Here is a 16,331-nt window from a genome sequence, read left to right as displayed (position 1 = left end):
TTAACCAGGGCATATAAGGAGCATAAGTTTGCATTAAATTTCTTTTGGATTATCTGCCCTTTTAAAATGGCCTCCTCTTATGACAATAAACACATATACCAAGTTTGTATAGTTTCTGAGCAAATGGACCTGAAGGAATAGGTTTACCAATGCTGATGAGATAGTTCTTTTGAAAAGTGGAGTTAAAAATATAAATAAATATTTAGTACAAATATAATTATAAAGTTCTTTATTTCATGAATTAGACTACCTGGCCATGAGGCAGCATACCTTCAACAATTATATGTACAGTTGTCACATAAAACATGTATGGAAAAATATAATAATCAATTTCAAAATAAAACAACTGACAGAACAGATAGATGTACAGTGCTAGCAATGTTGAGTATTACATTAACACTGTCCAGAATATGTAAATTACAACCATCAATCAGCAAAAATTTTTTTTTTTTGCCAACACAACTGATACAACTTGGCTTAAATAGTTACTGCTATAGTAACTCGTGGCCACAACATAGTATCTCGTGGCCATGACTAAGCTATCTCGTGGCCACAAATTTATATCACATACCCAAAATAGGAATCATTTAAGGTGAAAAAAGAATCATTTAGCGCGTCTTTACACTATGTTTGTATAACGCTAATAAAGTCACATCAAAATATATGCACGGCTGTGCAATGCCATTTTTACGGAGTCGCAAAATCGGCACAGGTGTGTGATAAATATATCTTCTCAAAATATATGAACATTTTTTGTTGTATACATGTTATAACAACTTCAGTATCAGAATCATGAAAATATTAATAAATGTGAAAGAATGGATATCATGAACAATATAATTATAATAGAATATTTTATATAATGTGTCCCTTGTCTTCCCAATGTGAAAGTCAGTATCCAATTCAAATTTTCTTCTTTGAACATCACCTTTGTAATCTTTTATCTATCGGTACCTTTCAATCCACACTAAGATATATCTTTGATTCCAGCCAAATGTATAATATTATATGACCTTGCGTTTGAACCCCTTCTGGGAATCCACATTTGGGATATCATCACAGATATATATTTATACTGCTATGAGATATGAATTCACAATGAGTAATGTCACCTCTTAATCCAATCTGAGATATCACCAAATCTACTCACAATTGAAAAGGTCAGGCTGTTTAACTCCAATGTAAGACCCTGTTCTCATATATCATTTCTTCGAAAACTAACCTTAGAATGTTATCAAACAAGATGTGTTTGACTTGATCAATTGCAGTATCCATCAATAGTTCTTAGTTCTTCTTTACTTAATGGATTTAAATCAAATCCTTTAATATCTTCCTTCATTTCCAGATCTCTTAACTTGTTCACTTTAGGTTTTAGATTCCTCCTTAAATCCCCAATTTCTGTATCAAGCTTGTCAAAATCTGCAATATAAATAATATTGTCTTATAAATAAAAATTCAAATATCTGATGCTGTAACTGATTTGTCCTTAATATCCTGTCATTTGAAATGAAGTCATTACATAAATGAGCCGTGTCATGACAAAACCAACGTAATGGGTTTGCGACCAGCATGAATCAAGACCAGCCTGCGCATCCATGCAGTCTGATCAGGATCCATGCTGTTCGCTTACAAAGTCTATAACAAGTAGTGAAACTGATAGTGAACAGCATGGATCCTTATCAGACTGCGCGGATGCGCAGGCTGGTCTGGATCCATGCTGGTCGCAAACCCATTATGTTGGTTTTGTCGTGACGCGGCTCAAATTCATATTCCAACAAGAGAGAGTACTTAGCACTCAGCTTTCCCATATTTAAGGGAAGAATAAATTTAGCTTACTTCTGCACAGCTTTTAGACCTAATAGATATTTTTAGAATGGTTACCTGTACTATAACATTTTTCTTATAGTACAGGCCTCGACACTAACTTTTTTAGCAGGTGGTACGCCGGACCACTAGATTTGAAAGTTAGGTGGTCCTTCCAGAAGTCAGGTGGTCAGTTATCATTATTATATCATTTTACTGCAAATGTAGAAAAAAATGTTTAAACTTTATGACAAAGATGTATTATTTACCTTTAAAGAAAACAGATATTTTTAGATATATATTTTTCATCTAATCAGAAAAGGGAGAGCAAGTCAGTAGGTATTTTATCGTAGAGTTATTTGTTTATTTGTTTTTATCTCAGTCAAAAATACAGAACAGAGCTCTTATTTATGTTAACTTTTATATTAAAGTGATTTCTCCCTCAACTCAAGTTAGGGAATAGTGAAACCATTTGTGTCTGTTGTTTTCTTACTGTTAATAAATATTCATTGCTGATACGTGGTACGTCTTATAATCATGATAATAACATAGTATCTTTTATAGATTAACATTTTTAATGGAACTAATAAATTATCTTATTCTTGTCTTTGAAAACAAGGAAATATCTAAATTATTAAACTAATGACAACGTTATTATTTACAATAACTTATCTTATTTTTCTCGCAGATTTATAATACAGAATTTTACCTCCCTGTTGCTTGTTGCTTGATATTCATTTTTGACATTGGGTATTTTTAACCTTTTAAAATATTTTTAACTCTAGAAGAAACAGATCTTTTATCGTTAAACAGTTAAAATAAAGATAAATAGCATAGAATTACTAGATGTATTTTTTCCAGTTCCCTTCATTTGCTGCCGTTATTCAAGTATCTGAAATTAACGTTTAGCCAATATCATATAATTACCATCATCGGATACTCACGGTTGATTAACATGTAACATAACATAAAGGTTAATGGTTCCGCCGTGGTTATCAGACGATGCATAATTACTAGCACCATTTGAATGAATTTTGTACCTAAATTTATATCACAAATGAACCATATACATGTACATCGGACATAGATTTTAAACAAAATTATATAACATGTTTTTGACCAAATCGCTATTCTCCCAAATGAGCCTTGCATCAACCAGAAAATTCAAGTGGTCTGACGGACCAGTGGGTTTTAAAATTAGGTGGTCCTTGCCAAAATCAAGTGGTCTCGGACCAACGGACCACCGCTAATGTCGAGGCCTGTAGTACATTAACAAATACTTCAAAACATGATGTGACCATTCATAGCATTATTCTTACCTCAATATTGTTAACATTTCACAAACAAAATGCTTTGTAATACAATCCATCAGAAAATAGAATTATTTCTTTAAGGGTTTTGCTATGCTATGACATAGTTGTTTTCCCACTTTTCAGACCTACACTAAGTTTCATTTTAAGTTCTGAGCCAATATTGTGCCACCTCTACTGTTAACTAAGTTTTACTTGTAACCCTTGCCAAACCAGCAATGTAGCCTCGCAGCTCAAGTTTCCTCTCTTCTTTTTAATCCAGCCATCGAATTTAGCACTGGCCCAGTGGCCCATGGCCAGTGAAAATTAGTTCAGGCCAGTGAAAATTTTAAGAAAATTTAGTGAAAAAATTCAAAACTGGAATTTGGGCTAGTTAATTCAAAATCTTAAATTCATTGACTGTTAATCTAAATTGATTTGGTTTTTTGTGGTCAACTGTTTAATCCCTTGAGGGAATCATGGCAGATTTACACCTTACTTCAATCTGTCAGTCTGATTTGCTAGTCAGTTTATCTGATCTTCTCACATTCTGTCCAGATGTCAGCATTTTGTTCATGTGAAATATCAATGGACAGTTCAAAATCTAAATAGGGCAAGTCAGACATTACACAAATTGAATGGGTTAATCAAGTACTGACCTAGTTTTCTATCACTAGCTAATCAACATTCAAAGTTTACATATATTATTATAATAATGATATAGATATTTAGATAAAAATTAAATAATAGTTTGATAAATGAGGTGATTAACAATGTTATCATGTTTACATTTACCCAAGATGACCCTAAATCAAACTTGCTCCAGATTTTAATCACTGATAATATGCAATGTTTTGATTACAATATATGTGTCCGATTTTGTTTTATTTTCTATGGTACTATATAGCAAAAAGTTTGCACTGAAGTCAGCAAAAATACACTGAACCATAAGCAGCATGGCAGTCAGTGTGTTCAACAAAAAATCTGGATAATTAGATAAAAGTTAAATAAACATTTTGTGAAATGTCACAAATAACTATGTTGTGTTGATATGCTGGCTTGAGTGGCATATTTATTATTCAATAGATCTATAATTAAGTAAATGTTATACAAAATATTGTGAAGTAACAAAGTATTAATATATGATGCATGTTCTGTAACTATCACAAATAAATGGCAAGTACTTAGTTAAGAGTTGTTTCCCTTTATTCTATAATGCTATCCCCCTTTCTGTAATAGAGAAATATAAAACATGTGACAATTTTATGTCATAAATACGATCAGTATTGTACTGACAAAAACATATAATATAAAATGAGGCAATTATAACAATCTTATAAATTTCCTTATGAATACAATTGGATAGCTAAAACAAATTTAAAACTGTGCAGTCTATTACCAACGTAAGTGTTTTTATACACCACCTGTAGAACTTTGTTTAATTATTAAAGTTATATTTACTTGTTAAACCCTGAGAAACATCATACCGTTAAGATAAAGTACACCTTAACCCTTTACCTCATATATACGCGAAACAACGCACGTTCGACCCCCCCCCAACCTTTTTAGGCCTCAAATAGTGAAAAAATGTCCTATTTGGGCCCCAAACACATGTTTTTGTTTGAGAAATGTTGCTAAAAAAATTGAGCACTTTTTCGGCTTTTTCGCCCCCCATCCAAAAGATACATCAGGGGGTTGCTAGAAGGGGGATGTGCCCCCTTCTGTTAGGGGGCGGAGTCCCCCTCATCGCCAAGAAAATTTTGGACTTGCGAGAGGCTAAAAATGGCCCCAGGTCAATCATAATGTAACATGTAACCAATGCTGAAAAGCCTTTGACTCTATCTCAATCCCTTGAGAAGTTGCAGCACTTTGAAATAAAAATTTTGATGGAAAAAATCGAGGCAAAATAGTGATTTTTGGCAATTTTGAGATGTCCCCTCGTTGCCACTGTAACAGAAAATTTAAGACTGAGCATGTCATTACAAAGGCAATAGTCCAGTCAACATTTGTGCAAAGTTTGATTAGTATTGAAGCATTTTTCATAGTTTCATAGCAGTTTGAACTTGTAACAGGAGGCTTTTCAGTGAAAACGGCCATTTTTCACAATAATATTATGCTCTTGGGGGAAAGGGTTAATAAACATAAATTATCAATAAAATACTGTATGGTATAAATGCAATTAAATACAATGTATGCACATTTAAACATAAACATCATCATTTTAATGTCATTTCATTTGTGAATTTACCAACATTGAGGTTAAGTTGGCATTGTATTGTTACATGGCTGTTTTAACTTTTTCTGTTATTGAGGAATTACTGAAATTTGTAGTATAAAAAGCTGGGATGTAGCTATTGGAAATTTTGGGTTGATTGAATATCATTCACAAACATAAATTCACAATGTGCAGAGTCCCCATTTGTAGTACTACTTAATTCCGTATTATTCTTTTCAATTTCTCTAATTTCAAATAAAAGGCTATTTTTTTATATTTATTTGTAGTGCAAGGGAGGCAATCAATAACAAAGAAAATATTTTGATAAAACATGTGGATAAAACAAAAAACATTTAAAAAAGTTAAAATATTAAGTATCCACAATTTTTAATATTCAAAATTAATAACCATGTCCAGGCATTTTCTACATTTTAACACAATGAAAGTTTTTAAGCATAAACCTTATTAAGTCTTCAAAAACCTAATCTTTACCTAAAAATTATTAATGTTTAAAATGCAGTGTAAGGGAGGCAATCCAAAACGACTATTTAAAATACTAAGTAAAAACTAATAGATGTTTGACAATAACAAACAGATTAAATTACCTTGTTCCAGCATTTTCTTTGTTTTGTCAGAAGGAAATTTTATGAACATATCTCCAAAACACACCCATTGTTTTTTAGTCTTCTTGTCTTTAGATAACACTCTGAAACACATACATGTATATATTAAATACAGTAAATAACAGTTTCCTTAAGTAATTCTGCTTCATTCAATTTGAACAATTTTGATGTTAATAATAAACTATTGAAACTGATGATGTTTAAAAAACACAAATTGTTTTATTGAACATTGTAAAAGTGGAATTCTGCAAGCACATACAGATTACAGAAAGAAGTACATAATGTATATAGAACTAAATGCAATACTGTCTTAAAGTAAATCAAGAGATATTAACAATTTTATACAGAGTATATATAAAAAGACTCTGTAAATTGCATCTTTGTTTTAATCTCTGAAAATAATATAATATTACTTTTTTGAGCTGTACTTTTTGAGAGTAATTCTGATAGAGGAATCTGTGATATTCATATATCACTTTATAAGGCAGACATAACTTCATGATGAAATATAGATGACAAGTTATTATTAATGGTTATACCATGTACATGAATGATAATGTTTACCTTAAAATGACTGCCTTAACAAATGACTCTATATTAGTTATCTAAAAGTTGTCCTCACAATTCAAACTATGTTAAAAATGATTGAGTTACAAGCTTTGTGGACAACCCTTATAGAAACATGGAATATCATATTCAATGCTTTAAAGCTACACTAATTACCTAACAGCCTCTCTTGTCTTTTGTCTTTTCCTGTCAAGGTCAATAATTTGTTGTCTATCTGTCAGTATGTCCTCAGCTACCAACTCCATTTCTCTAAGGTGCTGTGTCAGCATTCCTATCTCTTCACTACCCATGTTTCTACCACAGCTATCACCTGCAAAATATTTATGTGAATATAATTATAGATACTGTACTGTAGTCTATGTTAAATGATGGTTAAAAAAGCAGCTAATGCTGTCAAGTATGGATGCCGGAAATATCACCAGTCCATTCATTTTGAATCACTTGTGGTGATTATATTTTCTTTCTTGCAACTTCGATGGAGTATTAGCTGAAGAAATCAATTTTGAGCCAAATATAGATCACTTCACATATTGACATATTCTATAAACAGATAAAAGTTATGTTTTATTTTAATTATTCTAAACACTATTGTTACATTACAAGAGAGAAAAGGTCAAAATTTCATTGGTATTAAACAAAAAAATTACACAAGACATCTGATTTAAAATGCTCATACGTGCGTTCCATCCAAAATTATCTTGATGTCTTTCTGACAAGTCTAATACAGGCCTATTGACAGTCTCTCTATGAACTATGTATATTGAGTGAAAAAATATGAGTTTTTTTCTCTTATCTTCAGGTAAAAACAATATCTCTATTGCTAAAACAATGCAAATTTAGCCGTTTTTAAACCGCTAGTTTGGGACCATTTATTGTCCGATTTTAAAATTTATTTCACCAACGAAAAGCTTGTGATCTTAGCTTCATCTATATTGCAACACATTATTTCATGCTTTCCAGTGTTTTACTATAATATATCAGATGATTATATTCTGATAAACCACTAGTGAAATTTATAAAATATAATTTTCACTGTAGCCGGACTATACCTGAATGTGGATGAAAAGAATATCATAACTTAATGGAATAACAGGTAAAAATAAATGCTGTTATACATAAATGTTCCTTCTTTAAGAAAAGAAAGTCGATGTCATCATTTATCATGTAATACATCTAACACAATTAGAGAGATTTAACAGAACTATATTTCAAATTGATGATGTGACGTCATGATGTTATGACGTCATAAAGGATAATGCGCGATGTTATGCAGCAAAATCAGTAAAAAATACTTAAAATCACTAAAAAAGCATGCATTAAAAAGAAAATTTATTTGTTTTACATATAAGATTGAAATATATTTCATACTGGTCGGAGACCATCAACCGGACACTTTTGGAACATTTTCCGTACAGATTTCATAATTTTTAACCTAGAGACCAAAAAATTTGACACAGTTCAGATAGGTTTTTCTCCTAACTAACAAACTAGTTTGTTTATTTCTGATTGTATTGACACTTGTATCTGAGGCTCAACAAGAAGGGTATCAAAATTAACTAAATTGTCTACACTACAGTACCATGTGTCCGGACAGATATGTACATGATGTCATTTAATTCAGATAAAAGTTTGGGTGTTTTGATTTTTGATTTGTAACATGATATACAATATGTCAGCAACAAACGCTGAAGTTTTGGATATTCTATTATTCACTCTGCAAATGATTATAGCTGGTATATGAGGTCAGGCATTGTTTTCTTAACCCCCCGAATTTCAATGTCAACATTCAGATCATTCTTGAAATAGACATTAAAATATTACCATTTATGGAGGTTGAAATAAATTTATTTACTTAATTTTAAAAGAAACATGCACTTATTGTTGATAAAAAAGTGACTGACAACCACTGAACAAAGAAAATACTAAATTAATCATTTTCAGGGCTGTCCGGGTTTGGTGGTTTTCCGGTTTTGGTGGTCCCCAACCAGTATCCTTTATTTGTTTGATACTAAAGGTATTTAAATTTATGGTTAATATTAAATCTACCACAAGTCAGACCATTTTACATATGTTTTATACAGTGAGATAAGCAACTGATTATCTCTACTCACAATTCTACTGATAAGAATAGTCTGTCGTCTGCTAGTTCGGAAACTGTCAATCAGTGTTTTACATGTAGACTAGTTGAACTAGGAAAACTCCAAGCAGCCATATATAGATTAAATTATTTGTCCAATAGCTTTCACAATCACTGTTTCAACTAGGTACCATACTTATTTATCTATAATGTATCAGTCATAACTAACTGTGTTTTTAATTGAATTTAAATTTCAAATGGAGATTTACATCTGATACATGACATGTACGAGTTAGCCCAGGTATACTGGTGCCTCATATTTCCGTGGTACCCATATTTCCAAGGTATTACTGGGTAGGCATAAATAGTCTAAAGTGCCTCCTTAAGACTTCATGAACCTGCCAGTAGTTTCATTTTTACTATTTTATTATATTTGTATCGAAATGTTACATATACAACTGAAAAAAATTTTTTTATTCAGATTAAGAGCAAAGTAATTTATTTCACTGGTCATTTTACTTTAAGATTTCATACCTTTTAAGAAAATCTTCTTTGTAAAACAACCATTGAGATATTTGATAAATACAATACTGTAGAGAAAATCACCACTTTCAAACTTGGCTAGGTATAGGTGTACTAAAAAATAAAGATTACTATTGGTTTTGCTTTTGAAACTGTTAAAATATAATTGCCTTGAAAATATGAGAACACAACTTTACTTAGCTAAAGATACTTCAGCGAACAGGTTTTATAGAATTGCTAGACCTGTTCAACGTCAAAATAAAAGCGACATATAAAGTTATGGAAGCCAGAACTAAACTTTACTCAGCAGATGGGTGTTAATTACAAATTATTATGTTGTATACATTATTGCATACATGCAAACATTAAATTGAATAAACTATGATGCTATTGACATGTCTATCCTACAATATTCAATGTGTTTTCCAGAATTTTATCCTTTTAACTTTTGTCGTCTGTGTTAAACCGTTAACTGGTTAAGGTGATTCTGCTTAGTCGGCCATGTTTGTTTTCACCAAGTCTGTCCAAAGTGAAAGTAGGCCAAAATTCATATAACAACAAAGATTACAATGTAAAATGATGAAACACTGGAAAGTACACTTCCAGTTCTATGTTTTAAAGACTATTTAAAACAGAAATACAAATGATAACAATAAGAATATTTACCTTGAATGTGCTACATTTCTGAAGACCAAAAACATTCTGTTGCAAAGTTTTATGCACATTTCATGAATGGCAAAATCCTTTTTAAAGTCTGTTTTAGTGCCTACAAAAGCTATTTTTTGCAGCAAATACAAAAATCTTTCAAAACTTAACTCCAAATAAATCTGTATCTCATGTCCTTCTAAGCACATGGCATCCATTATTGGGACGACTTTGCAGACAAGTTAAACATGGAGGGATTTTGCAGACAAGTTAAATAAAGAAGGATTTTAGACTTTGCAGACAATATAGATTATATAGGGGATGTTTAATCCCTTGTCAACTGGTCAAAAGGTGTGAATGGGCAATTACATTGAAGTAATGCCATTTAGAAAGTATAATTAATTTGCAAAACTTTATTTAATTAAAAAAAAATATAGTTTTAATTTGATGTTTTTTTTTTAATTTATGCTTTCATAAAAAAAATAAGAATATAAATAAAAAAATAATAATTGCATGAGACAGTAAATAATGATTATAACAAACAAACAATATAAATTTGAGGTGACTATTGGAAAAATCTGTTTTGTGCAGACAAATTAATGTTGAATTTTGCAGACAAGTTAAAATAAGAAGGATTTTGCAGACAAGTTAGATATAGAACAAAATATGAAATGATAGGGGATTATAAGGTAAAATCTGTATTTTGCAGACACAATTAATGTTGAATTTTGCAGACAAGTTAGATATAGAACAAAATATGAAATGATAGGGGATTATAAGGTAAAATCTGTATTTTGCAGACAGAATTAATGTTGAATTTTGCAGACAAGTTAAAATAAGAAGGATTTTGCAGACAAGTTAGATAGAGAACAAAATATGAAATGATAGGGATTATAAGGTAAAAATCTGTATTTTGCAGACACAATGTTGAATTTTGCAGACAAGTTAGATATAGAACAAAATATAAAATGATAGAGGATTATAAGGTAAAATCTGTATTTTGCAGACAGAATTAATGTTGAATTTTGCAGACAAGTTAAAATAAGAAGGATTTTGCAGACAAGTTAGATATAGAACAAAATATAAAATGATAGTGGATTATAAGGTAAAATCTGTATTTTGCAGACAGAATTAATGTTGAATTTTGCAGACAAGTTAGATATAGAACAAAATATGAAATTTGAGGTGACTATTAGAAAAATCTGTATTTTGCAGACAGAATTAATGTTGAATTTTGCAGACAAGTTAGATATAGAACAAAATATAAAATGATAGGGGATTATAAGGTAAAATCTGTATTTTGCAGACAGAATTAAGGTTGATTTTTGCAGACAAGTTAAAATAAGAAGGATTTTGCAGACAAGTTAGATATAGAACAAAATATGAAATGATAGGGGATTATAAGGTAAAATCTGTATTTTGCAGACACAATTAATGTTGAATTTTGCAGACAAGTTAGATATAGAACAAAATATAAAATGATAGAGGATTATAAGGTAAAATCTGTATTTTGCAGACAGAATTAAGGTTGATTTTTGCAGACAAGTTAAAATAAGAAGGATTTTGCAGACAAGTTAGATATAGAACAAAATATGAAATTTGAGGTGACTATTTGGAAAAATCTGTATTTTGCAGACACAATTAATGTTGAATTTTGCAGACAAGTTAGATATAGAACAAAATATAAAATGATAGGGGATTATAAGTTAAAATCTGTATTTTGCAGACAGAATTAAGGTTGAATTTTGCAGACAAGTTAAAATAAGAAGGATTTTGCAGACAAGTTAGATATAGAACAAAATATGAAATGATAGGGGATTATAAGGTAAAATCTGTATTTTGCAGACACAATGTTGAATTTTGCAGACAAGTTAGATATAGAACAAAATATAAAATGATAGAGGATTATAAGGTAAAATCTGTATTTTGCAGACAGAATTAAGGTTGAATTTTGCAGACAAGTTAAAATAAGAAGGATTTTGCAGACAAGTTAGATAGAGAACAAAATATGAAATGATAGGGGATTATAAGGTAAAATCTGTATTTTGCAGACAGAATTAATGTTGAATTTTGCAGACAAGTTAAAATAAGAAGGATTTTGCAGACAAGTTAAATTAAGAACAAAATATGAAATTTGAGGTGACTATTGGAAAAATCTGTATTTTGCAGACACAATTAATGTTGAATTTTGCAGACAAGTTTGATATAGAACAAAATATAAAATGATAGGGGATTATAAGGTAAAATCTGTATTTTGCAGACAGAATTAAGGTTGAATTTTGCAGACAAGTTAAAATAAGAAGGATTTTGCAGACAAGTTAGATATAGAACAAAATATGAAATGATAGGGGATTATAAGGTAAAATCTGTATTTTGCAGACACAATTAAAGTTGAATTTTGCAGACAAGTTAGATATAGAACAAAATATAAAATGATAGGGGATTATAATGTAAAATCTGTATTTTGCAGACAGAATTCAGGTTGAATTTTGCAGACAAGTTAAAATAAGAAGGGTTATGCAGACAAGTTAGATATAGAACAAAAATATGAAATGACAGGGAATTATAAGGTAAAATCTGTATTTTGCAGACAGAATTAAGGTTGAATTTTGCAGACAAGTTAAAATAAGAAGGATTTTGCACACAAGTTAGATATAGAACAGAATATAAAATGATGGGGGAATATTAGAAAAATCTGTATTTTGCAGACAGAAAAAAAATGTTGAATTTATTATTAATCAATGAAATTATTTTCTTTACTTTAATTTTTTCAAAGCTTTTTTTTCAATCTTAACTTTATTTATTAGCAATAGTTTTTCAAATTGATTATACAACATGTACATGTATTGACACTTTGAAATAACAATAAACACTGGTACAGATCATTTATTGCTAATTTATTACTAATTGGTTCGCACCTTTTAATCATTGAATGTCATTAACAATACACAGGACAAAAGGTCATACTAGTCTCTTATAATTCAATGATTGAATGGTCATGTACTTTTTTGTGTTTTATGTTTGCTTATGAATTTTATTTGTGTATGTACATGAATGAGACTTAAATAAATAAATAAATAAATACAAAGAACTGAAAAGGCTATAAATGGATAAAGAATATTAATAGTAGATATACAGAACCAACAATTAATTTAAAGTAAAGAAAATAATTATTGAATAATAATAAATTCAACATTAATTCTGTCTGCAAAATACAGATTTTTCTGTTTTATATCTAAATTATCTGCAAATTCCTTCTTATTTTAACTTGTCTGCAAAATTCAACATTAATTCTGTCTGCGAAAAACAGATTTTTCTAATATTCCCCCATCATTTTATATTTTGTTCTAAATCTAACTTGTCTGCAAAATCCTTCTTATTTTAACTTGTCTGCAACATTCAACATTATTTCTGTCTGCAAAATACTGATTTTTCTAATATTCCCCCATCATTTAATATTCTGTTTTATATCTAAATTGTCTGCAAATTCCTTCTTATTTTAACTTGTCTGCAACATTCAACATTAATTCTGTCTTGAAAATACAGATTTTCCTAATATTCCCCTGTCATGTTATATTTTGTTCTTAATCTAACTTGTCTGCATAATCCTTCTTATTTTAACTTGTCTGCAAAATTCAACATTATTTCTGTCTGCGAAATACTGATTTTTCAAATAATTCCCTTTCATTTTATATTCTGTTCTATATCTAACTTGTCTGCAAAATCCTTCTTATTTTAACTTGTCTGCAAAATTCAACATTATTTCTGTCTGCGAAATACTGATTTTTCAAATAATTCCCTTTCATTTTATATTTTGTTCTAAATCTAACTTGTCTGCAAAATCCTTCTTATTTTAACTTGTCTGCAAAATTCAACATTATTTCTGTCTGCGAAATACTGATTTTTCTTATTTTCCCCTTTCATTTTATATTCTGTTCTATATCTAACTTGTCTGCAAAATCCTTCTTATTTTAACTTGTCTGCAAAATTCAACATTAATTCTGTCTGCGAAATACTGATTTTTCAAATAATTCCCTTTCATTTTATATTTTGTTCTAAATCTAACTTGTCTGCAAAATCCTTCTTATTCTAACTTGTCTGCAAAATTCAACATTATTTCTGTCTGCGAAATACTGATTTTTCTTATTTTCCCCTTTCATTTTATATTCTGTTCTATATCTAACTTGTCTGCAAAATCCTTCTTATTTTAACTTGTCTGCAAAATTCAACATTAATTCTGTCTGCAAAATACAGATTTTTCTAACATTCCCCTTACATTTTATATTCTGTTCTATATCTAACTTGTCTGCACAATCCTTCTTATTTTAACTTGTCTACAAAATTTACATTAATAATCTGTCTGCAAAATACAGATTTTTCTAATATTCCCCTATTATTTTTTATTCTGTTCTATATCTAACTTGTCTGCATAATCCTTCTTATTCTAATTTGTCTGCAAAATTCAACATTAATTCTGTCTTCGAAATACAGATTTTCCTTATGTTCACCTTTCATTTTATATTTTGTTCTATATCTAACTTGTCTGCAAAAGCCTTCTTCCTTTAACTTGTCTGTCAAATTCAAGAATATTTCTGTCTACGAAATACTGATTTTCTTTATGTTTCCCCTTTCATTTTATATTCTGTTCTATATCTAACTTGTCTGCAAAATCCTTCTTATTTTAACTTGTCTGCAAAATTCAACATAAATTCTTTCTGCAAAATACAGATTTTTCTAATATCCCCCCATCATTTTATAATTTGTTCTATATCTAACTTGTCTGCAAAATCCTTCTTATTTTAACTTGTCTGCAAAATTCAACATTATTTCTGTCTGCGAAATACTGATTTTTCAAATAATTCCCTTTCATTTTATATTCTGTTCTATATCTAACTTGTCTGCAAAGTCCTTCTTATTTTAACTTGTCTGCAAAATTCAACATTATTTCTGGCTGCGAAAAACTGATTTTTCTAACATTCCCCTTACATTTTATATTCTGTTCTATATCTAACTTGTCTGTAAAATCCTTCTTATTTTAACTTGTCTGCAAAATCCTTCTTAGTTTAACTTGTCTGCTAAATTCAACCTCTATTCTGTCTATACTTTATGTATTAACTTAAAAAAAGTTATTTAATATTGTTTGTTTGTTATAATAATTATATTCTGTCTCATGCAATTACTTAGTGCTTTTTTTAAATTATATTCTTATATTTTTTTATAAAAGCATAAATTATTCTTAAAAAAAATCATCATTAAAACTATTTTTCAAATAATAAATAACGTTTTGCAAATAATTATAGATCTTTCTAGATGGTATTAAATCAATATAATTGCCCATTCACACCTTTTGACAAGGGATTAAATACCCCCTATATAATCTATATTGTCTGCAAAATCTAAATTCCTTCTTTATTTAACTTGTCTGCAAAATCCCTCTATGTTTAACTTGTCTGCAAAGTCGTCTGCAAAGTATACCGTCCCTCCATTATTTTTTGTAAAAAAGTAGTGCAAGAAAACAATCATCTTTTATAGCCTTATGAACTACAATTAAAATGAAAACACAATCAAACTTTAAAATCTAACTTTTTTTATGTGTAACAGTGAAGTGTCTCTGTTTGTCATGTACACAAGAAATAGGTAAATGATGTTTATTTTCATGGTACTACTTTTTTACACATGTCATGGTGGCCATGTTTTTTCAAGGTCAGATAAACTACTTTCCTAAGATTTATGTTTTTTTAAGTTTTTTTGTATTTTCTGCAAAAAAATAGCTTTTGTAGGCACTTAAAACAGACTTTTAAAAAGGATTTTGCCATTCATGAAATGTGCATAAAACTTTCCAACAGAATGTTTTTGGTCTTCAGAAATGTAGCACATTCAAGGTAAATTTTCTTATTGTTATCATTTTTATTTTTGTTTAAGATAGTCTTTAAAATGTAGAACTGGAAGTGTACTTGCAAATGGCTCATCATATAACAATGTCAGCTTTGTTGTTATATGAATTTTGGCCTACTTTCACTTTGGACAGACTTTGTGAAAACAAACATGGCTGACAAAGCAGAATCACCTTAAGTACCACAGAAATAAGAGGCACCAGTATACGACGGCCAAAATCACTGTCATGTCAGTATAAATTGTACACTATAATAAATAATGTACAGCAAAGGTAGGGGAAAAAAACAGTCTACTACACTACATTCTAAATGGAACTACTAAAACTCAAAACGTAACAAATACCTTTTTGTAATTTACAAACAAGATGATCCACTTGTTAAAATCTTTAATCAATTGGTGTTTCCGGTTTCGTTTTTTAAACACGTTGTTTCCGGTTTCTGTTATCTTTCTTTATAAATTATTTTTACCTCCCCCTTTTCCAACTGATCTCGTGGTGTAGTGGTTATCACATCCGCTTAACACGCGGAAGGTCCTGAGTTCAATCCTCAGCGGGATCAGATTTTTTTTTTTGTCATTTTTTATTACCTTAAATTAATTTTACATTATTTACTAAGAAAATCATGTAAAAACGATTATATAGATCTACGTACAAAATGAAATAAACAATTACTTTTTTATGATGAAAATTTAAAACA

General features: G+C 29.7%; 1 protein-coding gene and 1 non-coding gene across 3 annotated transcripts; one reads left to right on the top strand and one right to left on the bottom strand.

Annotated features, from left to right (window-relative positions):
• Positions 1–212: 212 nt before the first annotated feature.
• Positions 213–16,128, bottom strand: LOC132735979 (p53 and DNA damage-regulated protein 1-like). 2 transcript variants are annotated; one of them, XM_060723024.1, is made up of 4 exons: positions 15,979–16,128; positions 6,654–6,807; positions 5,913–6,013; positions 213–1,419 (listed from the first exon to the last, which is right to left on the bottom strand). In XM_060723024.1, the coding sequence occupies exons 2-4, from the start codon at positions 6,785–6,787 to the stop codon at positions 1,259–1,261; spliced, it is 396 nt and encodes a 131-aa protein (XP_060579007.1). In that variant the 5' UTR covers positions 6,788–6,807; positions 15,979–16,128; the 3' UTR covers positions 213–1,258. The 2 variants fall into 2 exon arrangements, with proteins under 2 accessions (XP_060579007.1, XP_060579008.1); XM_060723025.1 differs by lacking the exon at positions 15,979–16,128 and adding an exon at positions 8,609–8,839.
• Trnav-aac (transfer RNA valine (anticodon AAC)) lies at positions 16,121–16,193 on the top strand. The gene has a single exon. It is a non-coding gene; the product is annotated as a tRNA-Val (tRNA).
• Positions 16,194–16,331: the final 138 nt, after the last annotated feature.

The sequence above is a fragment of the Ruditapes philippinarum genome, unplaced genomic scaffold (genome assembly GCF_026571515.1).
Source record: "Ruditapes philippinarum isolate M1 unplaced genomic scaffold, ASM2657151v2 ctg1381_1_1_1_1, whole genome shotgun sequence".
Lineage (NCBI taxonomy): Eukaryota > Metazoa > Mollusca > Bivalvia > Venerida > Veneridae > Ruditapes > Ruditapes philippinarum.
The sequence above is the reverse complement of the archived record's forward strand: the minus strand, read 5'-3'. Positions and strand labels throughout refer to the sequence as shown.

Coding starts and splice junctions, on each gene's coding strand:
- LOC132735979 (XM_060723024.1), bottom strand. CDS start 6,787: ATGGGTAGTGAAGAGATAGGAATGCTGACACAGCACCTTAGAGAAATG. Junction 6,014..6,653: donor AAGACAAGAGAGGCTGTTAG/GTAATTAGTGTA, acceptor TATGTGTTTCAG/AGTGTTATCTAAAGACAAGA. Junction 1,420..5,912: donor AAAGAAAATGCTGGAACAAG/GTAATTTAATCT, acceptor TTTATATTGCAG/ATTTTGACAAGCTTGATACA.